The following is a 19,169-nucleotide window of genomic DNA, read 5'->3' as shown; positions in this document are numbered from 1 at the left end:
CTCATCATTAGGCTATACCAAGTCAACATTATGGGCTTATGCAGTGCTGGGTAGCCTACCCTGCACATCTTTGTGGGCATTTACACTCGCACGACGATATTCAATATGGTATTTCCGATATTCCTCTATGTGCAACCATCACCATGGAGATGGCTTGTATTCCTACATCCATAGTTATTCCAGATTTTTTGAAGGCTTAGATCTACATCCGCTTGCGGTCTAACTGCTCAAAACTTCTGTCGTAGGTTTGTTGTTCTTCAAAACGGCTCACTTCTAACTCATCTAGCTAAATGAGCAAATTTGTCGACCAAGTTTTTACCGGTGAGGAATAGCTTAGTGAGCAGATGTAGTTTTACCACTGTCAAGATGTGACTATACATCGCCCATGTTGGATGAGACCTGTGTGAATGTTGAAACCAACGCTATTTTGAACTATTTTCTCTTCTTGTAAATCGCTATACAAACAAATTATCTATAGACTAGATCTACTTACGAGATAATCTAAATTCTATATCAATCCGACATTTTAACCTGAGACTTAAGTAAGACAAACAATGATTGCCTAGCAACTAGTTCAAACGCCATGATTTTAATTCTGAGCTCTTTAACGCCGTTTCCCTTACACCGCGTTTACACTTGCGACATGTGATCTAGATCTATACCATACCCCTCCCCGACACTCATCCATCGCCCCCCCCCCCCCCCCACGCGAAATAGAAACAAATATTTAGTTCAAATAGAAAACAAAATGCAAGAAACCCTGGTGTTTGGGACGCCACTGATTCTCTCTCACCGTCATGCCACTCTTCCCACCCTCTGCAGCTTTCAGTTTGCTGCAAATGGGACAATCGGCTCCAGATGTCATCCAATCTTTTATCTGCCTTCTGTGTGGCACCGTGCCCTGCAGGATTGTCTTTGATATCCTGTTGGATTACGTCACGTGTCCACAGAGGCGTAGCGACCCTTCCCGGCGCCCGGGGACAATCTTTTCGATTTGCACACCCCCCTCAAGATTTCGATTTGCACCCCCCCCCCCCACAAACTTTCCATTTGCACCCCCCCCCTCAAGCTTTCGATTTGCACCCCCCCCCCCCCTCAAACTTTCAATGTGCACCCCCCTCAACCTTTCAATTTATTTTTCCAACCCATTTTGGCGCCCCCTAAGGTCGACGCCCGGGGACATATGTCCCCCCCCCCCCTCGCTACGCTACTGCGTGTCCATCTAAGCTTTTTTTTAATGACAGTGTTAAGCAAATTTTAAAAGGTTTAGTCACATAATGATTCTTTCGCGGACCTCCTCATTTGTTATATGACCCGTCCGTGTATATGAAATCTCTAAGCGTCTACGCAAACATCTCATGTATTATTATATAGGCAATACAAATGATGGGCTTCCCACTCCGTCCCTCTGCCCGCACTGCTCGTGTAACTTTTCAAAAAGGCATATGGACTTTCGAATGTGATAGAAAATAACTATAAAATGTACTTGTTCATCTAGATCTAGATCTAATATTTTTAAACTATTTTGCCAAAATAAAATAGAGGCTGGGTTTAAGTTAACATTTTATGAAGGCCTAAGTAACAGGCCTAATGTAGCCCCTAAAAAATATAAATTCACGTTCCTATTGCTAAACCATACAGAATATTACACTTTTATTATAGAACCTATACTATAACTATATAAGCATATCATTTTAGCTATACATCGGTAATTAAAGCAAACCATCTGGGAAGAGGGGGGGGGGGGTTTGAAATCGTAATTACTCGGAAAATGCAGTCGTCAACCTCCGTGAAGAGTCGACACACCGCTAGCTAGCAAAGTATTTTGTTATAGTTGCCAAAATGGCATTATTTTCTTTGTCTACATCGATGATTATTATCCACGAGTTTTATTTAGGTAAACAAATAAATTGCGCAGTTTAATGTGTTTATTAAAGCATATTAAAATAATGCCATACTGATAAAGAAGAAGTAGGCCTAAAGTATAGCGAACTTAGGTTTGTATTTACATCTCAGACGTTGATTTAGCTTTACCATCACTGGCTAGTTTTGTGCCGTTTTTGTTTACCTTTGTTAGCATTCTCTACAATAATAATTATCCCAACAAAGTCTAGACTAGACTCTAGTCTTGTCTAGGTTTAGGATACCGTCTCGTCGGAAACCACAATCTCTTTTTTAGATCTAATCTAGACTAGATGGAGATTCTAGATCTAGATTTAGATTCTAGATCTATCTGTTTTTGTTAGACTGAGACGTTTTTGGATTCTGGACTACTGCTACTGGTAGACTGGTAGACAAATAAATTAAAAATAATTTTATTTGGAAACTGTGAAATATTGAAATTACTCAGTGTTCAGTGTAATTTTGATGAATTTGTAGTTTAGGCCTAATCCTAATAATATCATATAAATAGGCCTATTTAGGCCTAATATAATTCATAATTATTAATAGGCCTATAGTTGTTTAGGCCTATTTAGTATTTAATACTATTTATTTATTAATTACTAACAGTAATAATAGGCCTATTATAATATTATTATATTGATTGAATTTGTATTTCAACTTCTTGAATGATTGATCTAGATTTCTAGATCACTGGTTCTTAACTTTTTTTTTCAAATTAAAAATCAAAACATAGCAGAATCTATATATTTTACTGGCGCACAAAATGAACTGTGCATAGCCATAGGGTATACCAATGTCAGAAATAGACTCTTCCGAAAATAGGCGTGTTATGTTGTTAGTAGTGTAATCTCTAGCCTAGTTTTGTTGTTAGAAATTAGGGTTAGGTGTATGGTAGGACTAGGGTTGGAATTAGGGAATTAGCAAGACTTGTATTTAGTTAACTACCAACACTCCTTTTAGGAAGATTTTATTATTGTGCCATTATCAGACATTCGTATAACAAATACACGGAATCTACTTAAAGAGATTGTGTCAGGTTACTGACTGGTAGTTAACTAAATACACACTCATTAGGCCTACTTAGTTAAACTTCAGACCATTCTTATTTCACCTTTAAATTTTTCATGAAATATAACAAACAATTCTTCATCTTAATTTTTAGGTGATGACTAGTGGTTGAAGTTTGAAATAAGAGAATGTGATGTTTTAGAACCTCAGCAAGAAAGACAACTAGCATGGGAAGTGCTTCATCCAAGTTCCGCAAACACCTTCAATCTGGGGATGAAGTTCAAGCACTCACACTTTACCAAAACAACCAGGAACTGCGGAAAGGGCTGGACCCCAACTGTTCCTACGGAGACTCCCACCACCATGAGACCCCATTACATCTGGCAGCTAAACATGGGATGCCACGACTCTTGTGGTAAAACATTGTCATGTTTTTCACTCAAGCTTTTGAATGGCCATTATTTTTTGACATTACTGAATATGTTTTTTATTTTATTTTTCAGTATTTTTCTGACCACAAAAGGGGGCAATCCCAACAAAACAAATGCTAGAAAAGAGACTTGCCTTCACTGTGTCTGCATGGAGGCCAATGCTCAGTCGCCCCATGTTTGTAAGCGTCGAGCTGAATGCTTAACCCACCTTCTTAAATGGCGAGGGGCTACTCTTGCTGAGGGACAGGTTGAAAAAATTAACCTGGCTGCTCAAGATGAAGTAAATAGTACAAAATTATAAGCCTTCCATTTACTTTGTAAAAAATACTGAAACTTTACTTAAAAAATAACTTATTAAATTATTCGTTTAGTGACTTCTTTTATATAGATTTTTTTTCATATCCTGCTTAGTTTATAATTTTGTTTTGGATTTATAAATTAATGATTTAAAAATGATTGTATTTTATTTCTTAGAAACTGAACACAGCATTACACTACAGCATACATGTATTTTATTTCCCAGAAACTGAACACAGCATTACACTACAGCATACATGTATTTTATTTCCCAGAAACTGAACACAGCATTACACTACAGCATACATGTATTTTATTTCCCAGAAACTGAACACAGCATTACACTACAGCATACATGTATTTTATTTCCCAGAAACTGAACACAGCATTACACTACAGCATACATGTATTTTATTTCTTAGAAACTGAACACAGCATTACACTACAGCATACATGTATTTTATTTCCCAGAAACTGAACACAGCATTACACTACAGCATACATGTATTTTATTTCCCAGAAACTGAACACAGCATTACACTACAGCATACATGTATTTTATTTCCCAGAAACTGAACACAGCATTACACTACAGCATACATGTATTTTATTTCCCAGAAACTGAACACAACATTACACTACAGCATACATGTATTTTATTTCCCAGAAACTGAACACAGCATTACACTACAGCATACATGTATTTTATTACCCAGAAACTGAACACAGCATTACACTACAGCATACATGTATTTTATTTCCCAGAAACTGAACACAGCATTACACTACAGCATACATGTATTTTATTTCTTAGAAACTGAACACAGCATTACACTACAGCATACATGTATTTTATTTCCCAGAAACTGAACACAGCATTACACTACAGCATACATGTATTTTATTTCCCAGAAACTGAACACAGCATTACACTATGCAGCAGCTTCTGGCCTGACACAGTGTGTTGAGGTGAGTCAGGACCCTGTCGTGGCTTTGTGAATGTGTGATGGTTTTTTCAAAAATGTATTACTTTTTGGGGATTTTTATTTTGTCTTGAAAAATGTGGCACTTTTAATGTTCTATTCCTGATGTCTTTTAGATTTGTTCCTTATGAAAATGCAGTTTGGGTTTTTAATCAAAATACAGGGCTACCAAACAAATACTGCATTGAAAAACAAATATACTAATAACTATGTGTTTATTTTTGTTATGTCATCCTAATTTTATCTAATTAATTCATCTATTAAATTGTAATAACATTTTATTGGGTTAGAGTGTAATCTAAAAATATTTTTTCTGTAGACTTTGATCCAGCATGGCGCCCCACTGTTTTTAGAGAATGTAGACAACCAAACACCCTGTGACACAGCAGAGAAGAATGGACATGCCAGGATTGCCCTGTACCTCGAGTCCAAAATGGTTTTTTCTGTAAGTATTCAGCTTTCTGGTCCAAAATGTTTTTTTCTGTTAGTATTCAACTTTCTGTCTAAACTTATCTAAATATTTTCACACAAAAAAATTGAAGTAACTATTGCTTAAATTTCATTTAGATCTCCAGAATCTAATTTGTACTTACATCTAATTTAAAGATTTAAAAAATTTACTGCAAAAATGTGTAAGCCATCTATCAATATTGTTGCTGTTTTAATGTCATAAAAAGTTTTTTGTGGTTATCCAAATTAAATAATTACTTTTAGAATGAGGAGGAGCCACGAAGTGACGATGACAACATTTCATCATTTCCTGTTGTTGAGGTAAAAACTATATCTAAAATCATAATCAAAACATCCCTTCAAAACTTCACAATAAAGTAATGTGGACCCTTTAAACTTTATAGAAAACTATTTTTTGCCAGCTGATGCTGAAGTTTTGAAGAATTTGATTTCAGGAATATTCTGGTCTGCGCCCCCAAGATTTACAGGAGGCTAAAGACCAGCTTCTGGTAGAGACGGCTGATATGTTGAGTGTCCCATTGTTTACTGCTGAGGCCTTGCTCAGGAACCACGGTACTGCTACTGACTCTTCTTTGATCTCAAACTACACTGAATCTCATGCCAAGTATTATAGTATCTGAATCAACATTACATGCTATTACAATATTTCTGTGTGACAAACTGATCAAAAATAATTTTTTATCTCACAGAGCTTTTTCCCCTCAGAAAACTAATTAAACATCCCAGCTTAAGATAACTCTAGCAATATCCTAGCCTGGTTATTAATAATGTTAAGTTAAAACTGGTATCACAATAAATTATAATTAGATAAACTCTTTAAACAATTATCTGGGGTAATGATATTATTATTTTAAAAAAATTAAAATTTATATTTCTATGTTTATTTGAGCTGTTGAATGAAACTTTGTACAGAATGGTCAAGAGAGATGCTGTTAGAAGCCTGGATGACTGACCCTTTTGCTTGCTGTGAGAAATGTGGAGTGACTCCCCCTGCGACACTTTACTGCGACAAGCCCCAAGTTCAAGAAACTCTGGCCAGCCCACTGCCTTCCCCACTGCACACTGCATCAATGCCACTAGAAGCAGAGGTCAGTAGAACATTGACCATCCCATCCGTACAGAGGTCAGTAGAACATTGACCATCCCATCAATACAGAGGTCAGTAGAACATTGACCATCCCATCCCTACAGAGGTCAGTAGAACATTGGCCATCCCATCCCTGCAGAGGTCAGTAGAACATTGGCCATCCCATCCCTGCAGAGGTCAGTAGAACATTGACCATCCCTGCAGAGGTCAGTAGAACATTGACCATCCCTGCAGAGGTCAGTAGAACATTGACCATCCCATCCCTGCAGAGGTCAGTAGAACATTGACCATCCCTGCAGAGGTCAGTAGAACATTGACCATCCCTGCATTGACCACCCCCCACAGTGCAATATATGTGCTAATACATTCCTTATTCCCCCACAGTGCAATATATGTGCTAATACATTCCTTCTTCCCCCACAGTGCAGTATATGTGCTAATACATTCCTTATTCCCCCCACAGTGCAATATATGTGCTAATATATTCCTTATTCCCCCCACAGTGCAATATATGTGCTGATACATTCCTTATTCCCCCCACAGTGCAATATATGTGCTGATACATTCCTTATTCCCCCCACAGTGCAATATATGTGCTGATACATTCCTTATTCCCCCACAGTGCAATATATGTGCTGATACATTCCTTATTCCCCCACAGTGCAACATATGTGCTAATACATTCCTTATTCCCCCACAGTGCAATATATGTGCTAATACATTCCTTATTCCCCCACAGTGCAGTATATGTGCTAATACATTCCTTATTCCCCCACAGTGCAATATATGTGCTAATACATTCCTTCTTCCCCCCACAGTGCAATATATGTGCTAATATATTCCTTATTCCCCCCACAGTGCAATATATGTGCTGATACATTCCTTATTCCCCCCACAGTGCAATATATGTGCTGATACATTCCTTATTCCCCCACAGTGCAACATATGTGCTAATACATTCCTTATTCCCCCACAGTGCAATATATGTGCTAATACATTCCTTATTCCCCCACAGTGCAGTATATGTGCTAATACATTCCTTATTCCCCCACAGTGCAATATATGTGCTAATACATTCCTTCTTCCCCCCACAGTGCAATATATGTGCTAATATATTCCTTATTCCCCCCACAGTGCAATATATGTGCTAATACATTCCTTATTCCCCCACAGTGCAATATATGTGCTAATACATTCCTTCTTCCCCCCACAGTGCAATATATGTGCTAATATATTCCTTATTCCCCCCACAGTGCAATATATGTGCTAATACATTCCTTATTCCCCCACAGTGCAACATATGTGCTAATACATTCCTTATTCCCCCACAGTGCAATATATGTGCTAATACATTCCTTCTTCCCCCCACAGTGCAATATATGTGCTAATATATTCCTTATTCCCCCCACAGTGCAATATATGTGCTAATACATTCCTTATTCCCCCACAGTGCAATATATGTGCTAATACATTCCTTATTCCCCCACAGTGCAATATATGTGCTAATACATTCCTTATTCCCCCCACAGTGCAATATATGTGCTGATACATTCCTTATTCCCCCCACAGTGCAATATATGTGCTGATACATTCCTTATTCCCCCCACAGTGCAATATATGTGCTGATACATTCCTTATTCCCCCCACAGTGCAATATATGTGCTGATACATTCCTTATTCCCCCCACAGTGCAATATATGTGCTGATACATTCCTTATTCCCCCCACAGTGCAATATATGTGCTAATATATTCCTTATTCCCCCCACAGTGCAATATATGTGCTGATACATTCCTTATTCCCCCCACAGTGCAATATATGTGCTGATACATTCCTTATTCCCCCCACAGTGCAATATATGTGCTGATACATTCCTTATTCCCCCCACAGTGCAATATATGTGCTAATATATTCCTTATTCCCCCCACAGTGCAATATATGTGCTGATACATTCCTTATTCCCCCACAGTGCAATATATGTGCTGATACATTCCTTATTCCCCCACAGTGCAATATATGTGCTAATACATTCCTTATTCCCCCACAGTGCAATATATGTGCTAATACATTCCTTATTCCCCCACAGTGCAATATATGTGCTAATACATTCCTTATTCCCCCACAGTGCAATATATGTGCTAATACATTCCTTATTCCCCCACAGTGCAATATATGTGCTGATACATTCCTTATTCCCCCACAGTGCAACATATGTGCTAATACATTCCTTATTCCCCCACAGTGCAATATATGTGCTGATACATTCCTTATTCCCCCACAGTGCAACATATGTGCTAATACATTCCTTATTCCCCCACAGTGCAATATATGTGCTGATACATTCCTTATTCCACCACAGTGCAATATATGTGCTAATACATTCCTTATTCCCACACAGTGCAATATATGTGCTGATACATTCCTTATTGCTGACGAACCAGTCCACATGTGCTGTACTCACAAGTTTTGTAAAGTGTGTTGGGAGAGGTAAGTAATAACAGTGGTCATTTCTGGTGGTCATTTCTGGTGGTCATTTCTGGTGGGAGGTGGTCATTTCTGGTGGGTGGTGGTCAGTTTGGTGGGTGCTGGTCATTTCTGATGGGTGGTGGTCATTTCTGGTGGGTGGTGGTCATGAGGTAATAACTTTCAGGTATTTAAATGTAGAGTTACCCCATACCATTGAGGTAATCAATTTCAGGTATATAAATGTAAAGTTACCCCATGTAATTAAAGGTAATCAATTTCAGGTATATAAATGTAGAGTTACCCCATATAATTAAAGGTAATCAATTTCAGGTATTTAAATGTAGAGTTACCCCATATAATTAAAGGTAATCAATTTCAGGTATATAAATGTAGAGTTACCCCATGTAATTAAAAGTAATCAATTTCAGGTATATAAATGTAGAGTTACCCCATACCATGAGGTAATCAATTTCAGGTATATAAATGTAGAGTTACCCCATATAATTAAAGGTAATCAATTTCAGGTATTTAAACGTAAAGATCCAAGAAGGTGATGCCCACCACATCACCTGCCCTGCCTATGACTGTACTATGTTAGTACCAGTAGATATTATTGAACGTATTGTCTCAAGAGATATGGCACTACGTTATTTACAGTTTGACATTAAGGTAAACTGGCCAGGTTTTTACACATTTACATCCTAAGATAATTTAATGTATCTTTTAATTAACTGAAGGCAAGAATTGAAGTAGAATCATTTGTTCCTGTCATGTGTTTGAAGGTATCTATACTGATACAGTCGTGTTATTATTTAGCTAAACGTGTTTCTGTTTCAGGCCTTTGTTGACAGTAATCCTGACATGAAGTGGTGTCCTTCACCTGGTTGTGGCCGGGCTGTTAAATTACCTGACCTTGAACTTGGGATACTTCAGGGTAACAAGCGCAACAAGATCCCCTCCGACACATCAAGGGGAGTAGACTGCGGAGTCGGTCACTACTTCTGCTGGTCAGCTTACACTATAAATAGCTTATATCTGTTAACACACATTTTTCTCTTGCTGAAGCTTTAACATTGATTTTCTTTTAACCTAAATTATTTTTAAAAACTTAAAGGACGTTTCAAGTTATTATTTGGATTAATTTAGTTTAAAAAAAATAAAACCCACATAGCGTGCTTTAGATTTACAAGGATATTTCTTTTTATTAAAAAGGATCCATCGCCCAAAAATCTAATTACATTTTTTATTCATGCTAGCCAACATTTCTGAGAACAATGTGTCATAATTAGCAGTAATTCTTTGTGTAGAATAGCATTTCCTCACCAAGTTGATGTACATGTATGTTGTCCTAAGTTGATGTACATGTATGTTGCAGGGAGTGTCTTGAAGAATCCCATGAGCCATGTAGCTGTGAAAACTGGAGCAAGTGGTATCAGAAGATCAGTGAAATTAGACCAGACATGTGTAAGTCTACATTGGTTTTCATTAGCACCTAGTGAAATATTACCTGAATCAGTCAAGTAAAATATTGAATTAGCTGAATCAGGCAAGATTAATATCTGATTGGCTAAAAATGATGTCATAATCTAACAAAAGACACTGCTGACCTAAAGTCCTTTTTTTTCTGAACTGACCCTTGTATGGATCTTTAACTGCCCATTGTATGGATGATTAATTGAATAGACAGCTGTCCAAAACATGGATGGTCAAATGAAATTTGCCTACAATCTTTCCTTCTTGGCTAATAAACAAGTGACCTTCTAAAAATTATTTCAGTCATTCATTATAGAGCCATGTCTGACATGTCATTTATTATAGAGCCATGTCTGACATGTCATTTATTATAGAGCCATGTCTGACATGTCATTTATTCTAGAGCCATGTCCAATATGTCATTTATTATAGAGCCATGTCTGACATGACATTTATTCTAGAGCCATGTCTGACATGTCATTTATTCTAGAGCCATGTCAGACATGTCATTTACTATAGAGCCATGTCAGACATGTTATTTACTATAGAGCCATGTCTGACATGTCATTTATTATAGTGCCATATCTGACCTGAAATGTTTTGTTCTTATAGTGGACGGGACAGAACAAGAAACAGAACTGGCAGCCAATTGCTTGTGGCTGGTGACCAACTCCAAACCTTGCCCCAACTGTAAATCTCCAATACAGAAGAATGAAGGCTGTAACCATATGAAGTGTAGCAAGGTAGGTCATTATGTAAACTGGTTGTCTCCCTGTTGTCACTATGTTAACTGGTTGTCTCCCTGTTGTAACTATCTTAACTGGTTGTCTCCCTGTTGTCATTATGTTAACTGGTTGTCTCGCTGTTGTCACTATGTTAACTGGTTGTCTCCCCTTTAGCAAGGTAGGTCATTTTAATCTCGTGATTTAAAATTTTTATTTTAGGACTGTCTATTTGTTTTGTTATGATATTGGTTTTATTTCTGCGATACTATATAATAAATCATTAAATGTCAGGTCAGTTAATTCCCTTTGTTTTGCTATCTGCAGTGTAAATATGACTTCTGCTGGGTGTGTTTAGAGCAGTGGAAACGACACAACAGCTCAACCGGTGGATATTTTAAATGTAACCGTTACGAGGTGGTCAGGAAGGTGGAGGAACAGAACGCACAGATGCTCACTGAGGTCAGTTCAAAGGTCATTGTGGTCAGTCAAACTATTCTCTGATTGGCTGCCCTGTTGGTTGGTGCTGTTAGAAGTCTCCTCTCATGTATACACACACAGTCTTTGTAGAGCAGTTTCTGGCCAATCTTGGCTGAAGTCTAACATAAGTCTTTAAAATCTCCTACCATATCTGGTCTGGGGTCTAACATAAGTCTTTAAAATCTCCTACCATATCTGGTCTGGGGTCTAACATAAGTCTTTAAAATCTCCTACCCTAACCAGGCGGAGAGCAAGAACAGAAAGATGCAAGAGCTCAACAGATTTGTGCACTACTACACCAGGTTCAAGAACCATGAGAACAGTTGTAAGGTAAGTTTCAGTTCACTGTAGTACAATCATGCTACTCCACAGGTGGCCATTTTTAAAATTTATTTCTTAATTTTTTTTAGATAGCGCACTAAATTTAATTTTTAATTATATGGTGGAAAAACATTTAAAAGAATTATTTGGGTTCTTTCATTAAAGTTTTTGCATGTGAAAACATATTAATTAAACTAGAGAGAAATGTGACTGACACACATTTGATTCTTTGATCAGCTAGAGGAACCGTTACTGAAGACAGCTAAAGACAAGATGATGATACTTGCAGAAGCTGTGACAGACAGTGGTCAGTCTACTTTATACTTTCTTTCTGTTAGATTCACTACTTCAATAGAAATAAACTATTTTGTTCTTTAAAAATAGTATTCTTTTTTATAAGGTCCTACAGTTAAAGTTTAAAATAATAGCTAGCTGGTATAAAAACATTTTGTTGGTAAAGTTTTCTAATGAAGTTTAAAAGTTTACCAACTTTGGTGGTTTAGACATATGCTTGTGTAAGTTTGTTGTCTAAATGACTAGCAGTAAAAAAAAATGTTTCCCTGTACATACCCAGCCACTGCCCATCTGGAGACCAAGTTTGTGGAGGATGCTGTACACCAGCTGCTGAAGGCCAGACGTATCCTCAAGTGTTCCTACGTCTACGGCTACTATCTAGATGGGCCAGGCTACAAGAAGATTGTCTTTGAGTTCATGCAGGTTGGTGCATCATCTCAGCGGAAATTGGGGGGGGAGGGGTCTGGTAAATGAGCTACAGTTAATGGTTAATGGGGGGAGGGGGTCCTGGAGTAGTGCCCCATAACCACTGAGAAGAAGAAGCTGTATCACTTTGTGGACATTTGTTCAAAGTGGGACATTTCCTTCCATGTAACCAGTTCAGTATTTTTTTTCTTAAAGTTCTTTAACCAGTAAATTGGTACTGTAAATTGGTACTGTAAATTGGTACTGTAAATTGGCACTGTAAATTGGCACTGTAAATTGCTACTGTAAATTGCTACTGTAAATTGGTACTGTAAATTGGTACTGTACGTCCTCCCATGTGCAAACTCTTGGTTCCAGACTGAGCTAGAAGAATGCACAGAGATTTTGTCCCAGATGGTCAACAGACTGTACCTGCGCACCCCCCGACGTAAGATCATAGAGCAGGCCCACGTTGTACAGCGCAAGAGGCTGGAGTTCATCATGGCCATCTCCAAGGGCCTTGTGCCACCTGAAACACCGCCCTCCTCACGCAAGGGCAAGAGGAAGAGGAAACTGAGTGGCGGAGGGCAAGAAGATGTACCCTATTTTAAAAGACTTTTTAGCTTTTTCAATTGACATCATTTTAAAAGAAATTTTAAAATATTACAATAAAATAATTGAAACATTATAGGACCTATTGGTTTAATATTTTCTTAATTGTTTACGTTTTATTTTCATTTAGTTTTTAAAAAATAGTTTAAAAACCTTTTTAAACTTTTATTTCATTATTTTGTGGGTTTTAATAAAAAAAAAATCTCAAACCTTAAGGAATGTTCATAATTTGGTTTTCAAAGTTGAGTTTGATTCCGAGCCAGAACTGAAATATTATTTTATTTTTTCCATTTTTTAACTTCTATTTTCTTCTTGTATTTTATTAAACAAAATAAATTCAGCAAAGTATTTTGTTACATTTATTAGGAAGATTTGCATCGAGCTATAATCGCATCTATTCAAGAAGTGAATCCAGCCAATCCATGGATCAAGGATGCGTCAGGGCGCCACACAAATGTCACGACCCTGCTGGAGTGGCCTTCACCTTCAGATGAGAGCGAGGACAGCGACTGTGAACCTGACAAGAGAGCCCTGAGGGAAAGCATTGGTAGGTTACATAGCTGCATGCTAGGTCAGTAGGTCATGTCACACGCATGCTAGGTCAGTAGGTCATGTCACACAGCTGTATGGTAGGTCATGTCACACAGCTGTATGGTAGGTCATGTCACACAGCTGTATGCTAGGTCAGAAGGTCAAGTCACACGCATGCTAGGTCAGTAGGTCATGTCACACAGCTGTATGGTAGGTCATGTCACACAGCTGCATGCTAGGTCAGTAGGTCATGTCACTCAGCCACATGCTAGGTCAGTAGGTCATGTCACTCAGCCACATGCTAGGTCAGTAGGTCATGTCACACAGCTGTATGGTAGGTCATGTCACTCAGCCACATGCTAGGTCAGTAGGTCATGTCACTCAGCCACATGCTAGGTCAGAAGGTCAAGTCACACGCATGCTAGGTCAGTAGGTCAAGTCACACGCATGCTAGGTCAGTAGGTCAAGTCACACGCATGCTAGGTCAGTAGGTCATGTCACACAGCTGTATGGTAGGTCATGTCACACAGCTGCATGCTAGGTCAGTAGGTCATGTCACTCAGCCACATGCTAGGTCAGTAGGTCATGTCACTCAGCCACATGCTAGGTCAGAAGGTCAAGTCACACGCATGCTAGGTCAGTAGGTCAAGTCACACGCATGCTAGGTCAGTAGGTCAAGTCACACGCATGCTAGGTCAGTAGGTCATGTCACACAGCTGTATGGTAGGTCATGTCACACAGCTGCATGCTAGGTCAGTTGGTCATGTCACTCAGCCACATGCTAGGTCAGTAGGTCATGTCACTCAGCCACATGCTAGGTCAGTAGGTCATGTCAGACAGCTGCATGCTAGGTCAGTAGGTCATGTAAGATTATGAGGTAAAAAAAATGACCTTAAGATAGAGCCTTAACTTATTTATATGACCTTGACCTTTAAGAATCTAGCTTTGATCTATTCACCGTGAGGGTAACTTGTGTTACAGGTAAATGTCACCGGGCAGGCTGTAACAAGGTCAGGGCCAGAAACCCCAGGACTAAAGACCACCACGACTACTGCAGTCAGTACTGTATGCTGGTGGACAGGGACGACCGCGAGGGGGAGGAGTGTGAAGGTGAGGCTAGTGAGGGGGAGGAGTGTGAAGGTGAGGCTAGTGAGGGGGAGGAGTGTGAAGGTCAGGCTAGTGAGGGGGAGGAGTGTGAAGGTCAGGCTAGTGAGGGGGAGGAGTGTGAAGGTGAGGCTAGTGAGGGGGAGGAGTGTGAAGGTGAGGCTAGTGAGGGGGAGGAATGTGAAGGTGAGGCTAGTGAGGGGGAAGAGTGTGAAGGTGAGGCTAGTGAGGGGGAGGAGTATGAAGGTGAGGCTAGTGAGGGGGAGGAGTGTGAAGGTGAGGCTAGTGAGGGGGAAGAGTGCGAAGGTCAGGCTAGTGAGGGGGAGGAGTGTGAAGGTCAGGCTAGTGAGGGGGAGGAGTGTGAAGGTCAGGCTAGTGAGGGGGAGGAGTGTGAAGGTGAGGCTAGTGAGGGGGAGGAGTGTGAAGGTGAGGCTAGTGAGGGGGAGGAGTGTGAAGGTGAGGCTAGTGAGGGGGAGGAGTGTGAAGGTCAGGCTAGTGAGGGGGAGGAGTGTGAAGGTCAGGCTAACGCAGGGTTTTGGTGTGGATAGCTAACAGACATGTTTGATTTTAGCTTGAGTTATAACTGACTCAACATTTTAACTGACTCAACATTTTAACTGACTCAACATTTTAACTGACTCAAGTCAACATTTTAATTGACTCAGGTCACCATTTTAACTAACTCAAGTCAACATTTTAACTGACTCAAGTCAACATTTTAACTGACTCAAGTCAACATTTTAACTGACTCAACACTTTAACTGACTCAAGTCAACATTTTACCTGACTCACGTCAACATTTTAACTGACTCAAGTCAACATTTTAACTGACTCAGGTCAACATTTTAACTGACTCAGGTCAACATTTTAACGGACTCAGGTCAACATTTTAACTGACTCAACATTTTAACCGACTCAAGTCAACATTATACCTGACTCAAGTCAACATTTTACCTGACCCATGTTGTTTCAGGTATTTCAGAAATTGTCCTAGATGAGCACATGGAGCTACTGCGGGCCCTGGAGATGTCCAGACTACAGTACCTGCGTGACAGCGGGCTGCTCCATGTCCCAGAGTCACAGGATGCCCAGAAGTAAGGGGGGTGGGGGTGGCAATACTAGCGCAATATGTGAGGGGGGGGGGGGGGGTAACAATACTAGCACAATATGTGGCAATCAAGTTTGCTTATCTCTACCTTCCCCCACCTGATGTTCCTCCCAATGTTTTTTCTAGTCGTTTCAACCAGTGTCCACTAAAAATAATTGGGGATAATCTGACCTTTCAACCCTACATCAAACATATATCACCTTTTCCTGTAAGTGCCCAACATGCACGGGGCAGATGAATTAGAGTTCATGTTTCAATGACCTCTGCTTACAGGGGGATGGTGTGGTCAGAACTTTGCCCAGTTGTGTTTGTTTCCCTAAAGTGATTCAGGTGTACCTCAGAGCTGGGTGAACTCAAGAATGTCCTACAAACACATACTCTGATTATTTATTAGTCATTAAATTTTGTTTGACTTAAATATTTTAGACCTGAGCCTAAGCCCCCCTGATATGTTCCGCAGGTGTGGTTTAAATATTTTAGACCTGAACCTAAGCTCCTCTGATATGTTCCGCAGGTGTGGTTTAAATAAAGGCACACAGACCAGCACTCACAGACCCAGGTCAAACAGTGCTGGACAGGAAACCAAAGCCAGGAAGAAAAACACTGTCCTGTCTTCTCTAGAGGAGCTGGGCATCGAGTCTGAGAGTTTCCTCTCTCTTAAAGCAGGTCAGTCTGGTCTGGTCTGTCTTATAATAGGTCAGTCTGGTCTGTCTTATAATAGGTCAGTCTGGTCTGTCTTCTTTTCTTATAACAGTTGTCAGTTCTATACTCAGTTGGGTTTTCATCAAGTTTTAACACCATCTTGATCATGGCACAATAGCGTCAAGTCCCTCTTTGAAGTTAATGATGTAGTATTTGAAATGTGTAGTTGACACATTTAATGACAGAAACACCTGGACCATCAACAGAAATATTTAAAAAAAAAATCTTTTACTTTCTGAGATAATAAAAATAAAAGAAATTTTATTCAGTTGGTACAAGTTTACTTGTAACATGCAATTAAGACTTAGATGAATGTGGAATGCTCAAGATAAATGCAATAGACTTAATTGTACTTAAAATTATACTGTTATTCCATACAAAATGTTGAGTGAGATTATTTCAGTCCAGTATATGATAAAACCAACACCACAGGTTACTATTTGACTAATTGTGTGACTTTGTTGACAGAGGACACAGAAGAGCAGCAGTTTGGTTGCAGACTGTCGTCCCACCCAAACAAGCTGAGCCAGGCCAGCAGGTTTGATGAGACCCGCTCCACCATAGTCCCCAGGGTGCCAAACAAAAGTGTTGAGGACCTCTTTCTTCTGGGCCAGCCGGCCAAACCTGCCCACCCCGGCCTTGAGGTCTCAAGCAGCAGCAGTCACCTCGACCTGCCAGTAACTGTGGAGAGTGGGGCGTCTGCTTGCGCTGTAGACTCACCTGACCCCACCCATGGTTTGTTCGGCTCGTCCATGTTTGGCGCCATTAAGGACATTTCCGTGTCCAACATTCATTCCAATGAGAGTGATAAAACGGAAGATTTCCTCAGCAAGGATTTAGCCGCCCTGTTTATACCCTGGGGGGTGGAGAGCAACAGGAAGCTTGATGCACCAGCCACTTCATATGCAAAGCGACCTCTGACCCTGGAGGAGAACCCTGGGAGAAGCATGTACAGAGCAGCAGACGTGAGGAGGTGGACGGATGGAGCACAGCATGATGTGGGTTCACCACTGAAGGACAGTCCTCCAGACATCTTCATCAAGCAGACAGAGATCAGGAGGGGCAGGAGTCCCAGGGAGATCTCCCTGCTGGAGATGACGGAGAACCTTCTCAAGATGACCCTTGACTGTAATAGTAGAATATCAGAAGTGGGTGGGGCTGGGCCCACGGGCAGATCCCTGGAGCCCCCAGCCAGTAGACTGTCCCACGGGCGTTACAGCCATAGTTCTAGCTCGTTGTGTGATGTGACGCAACTGGACGCTCGGAGCAGACAAACACGCTGTACGGAGGACGACACCATTTTGTATCACCTGCCTAGAACAGCCTGGACTGACGATAAATGTGGGTTAGGTGACACCCTGCCGTCACCACCTAGTGAACTAGGTGACACCCTGCCGTCACCACCTGGTGAATTAGGTGACACCCTGCCATCACCACCTGGCAAACTGAGGCTGCCCTCAGCAAGAAAAAGCTACACAAAAACATCCCCGCATAAATCACATAAAAATGGCTCAAGGAAATCCAAGAAGAAGATGGTAGCTGTGATGGTGGACTCCGCAGGCTGTACACTCGAAAGCTCATCCCAGCATGATGACACTGTCAGTTGTCGTGTCACTGACAGCAGGCTTCCAGAAAAGCTGAGCAGTCAAACAGTGTCTGACAGCGCCACCTCTGACACCATGCCTCAGTCATCCAGCGAGGAGAAGTTGCTGTACTCGTCCGCTGGCTCTGGGGCTGACGACAACATCATAGAGTACTGCTTGACACGCAACATCTCCAGAGACAGCCTGTCAGAGAGGCAGGTTTCCCCTGCAGGTTCCGCTCACCTGGCAGGTGTTGCTGCAGGTGTTCCTGCCAGCGCTGACGACACAGAAGGCACCCTAGCATCAAGTGCCTTGATCACTGACGCCTACGACGTGACAGCGTCTGATGACAATTGGGAGGACGCCAGCTCAATGCTCTCACCTGATGCTGATGAAGAAACTGGATCTGTATTTGTGTGAACACATACCTTTTTTTCTCTAATTGTATAGACCAAATACATTCATCATGAAAACTATAAATAATAGAATGCACTGTTCAAAATATGACAGAATATAAATATATACATACCTATATATAAATAGTATTGTAAAAAATTGTATTTGTATTTTATAAAAGAGAATTTATTATTTAATGATTGTCATCTTTAAGATGCTTCAAGTTTTTGTATGTAACCTGGATTTAAAATCTACCAAATGTAATCCACACACCAAAAGTGTTAAATTTGTTCCAGTATTCTAGAGGTCAGCTGTTGCTTGATCTCTGGTCAGTTCAGTTGTGATGACCCATGTCGTATCACTGATGACCCATGTCGTATCACTGATGACCCTTGTCATGTCTCTGATGACCCATGTCATGTCGCTGATGACCCATGTCACTGATGACCCATGTCGTATCACTGATGACCCTTGTCATGTCTCTGATGACCCATGTCACTGATGACCCATGTCATGTCACTGATGACCCATGTCGTATCACTGATGACCCATGTCATGTCACTGATGACCCATGTCATGTCACTGATGACCAATGTCGTATCACTGATGACCCATGTCATGTCACTGATGACCCATGTCACTGATGACCCATGTCATGTCACTGATGACCCATGTCACTGATGACCCATGTCATGTCACTGATGACCCATGTCATGTCACTGATGACCCATGTCATGTCACTGATGACCCATGTTGTGTCACTGATGACCCATGTCTCTGATGACCCATGT

General features: G+C 40.4%; 1 protein-coding gene across 7 annotated transcripts; it reads left to right on the top strand.

Moving 5' to 3' along the window:
• Positions 1-183: 183 nt before the first annotated feature.
• LOC131946983 (ankyrin repeat and IBR domain-containing protein 1) lies at positions 184-18,914 on the top strand. 7 transcript variants are annotated; one of them, XM_059308050.1, is made up of 23 exons: positions 184-241; positions 3,068-3,328; positions 3,417-3,624; positions 4,554-4,610; positions 4,944-5,069; positions 5,339-5,395; positions 5,530-5,647; positions 6,008-6,183; positions 8,580-8,668; positions 9,172-9,316; positions 9,485-9,654; positions 10,023-10,111; positions 10,733-10,863; positions 11,170-11,304; positions 11,566-11,652; positions 11,881-11,950; positions 12,218-12,360; positions 12,721-12,939; positions 13,321-13,501; positions 14,467-14,595; positions 15,563-15,683; positions 16,212-16,363; positions 16,868-18,914. In XM_059308050.1, exons 2-23 carry the CDS (start codon positions 3,141-3,143, stop codon positions 18,400-18,402), a joined length of 4,326 nt encoding a protein of 1,441 aa, XP_059164033.1. In that variant the 5' UTR covers positions 184-241; positions 3,068-3,140; the 3' UTR covers positions 18,403-18,914. The 7 variants fall into 7 exon arrangements, with proteins under 7 accessions (XP_059164033.1, XP_059164030.1, XP_059164036.1 ...); XM_059308047.1 differs by having other exon boundaries at positions 191-321; XM_059308053.1 differs by lacking the exon at positions 184-241 and adding an exon at positions 1,878-1,897.
• The last annotated feature ends 255 nt before the right edge of the window (positions 18,915-19,169 follow it).

The sequence above is a fragment of the Physella acuta genome, unplaced genomic scaffold (assembly GCF_028476545.2).
Source record: "Physella acuta isolate Inbredline_101_S28 unplaced genomic scaffold, ASM2847654v3 ptg000579l, whole genome shotgun sequence".
Classification (NCBI taxonomy): Eukaryota; Metazoa; Mollusca; class Gastropoda; family Physidae; genus Physella; species Physella acuta.
This window is presented reverse-complemented; position numbering and strand designations above follow the sequence as displayed.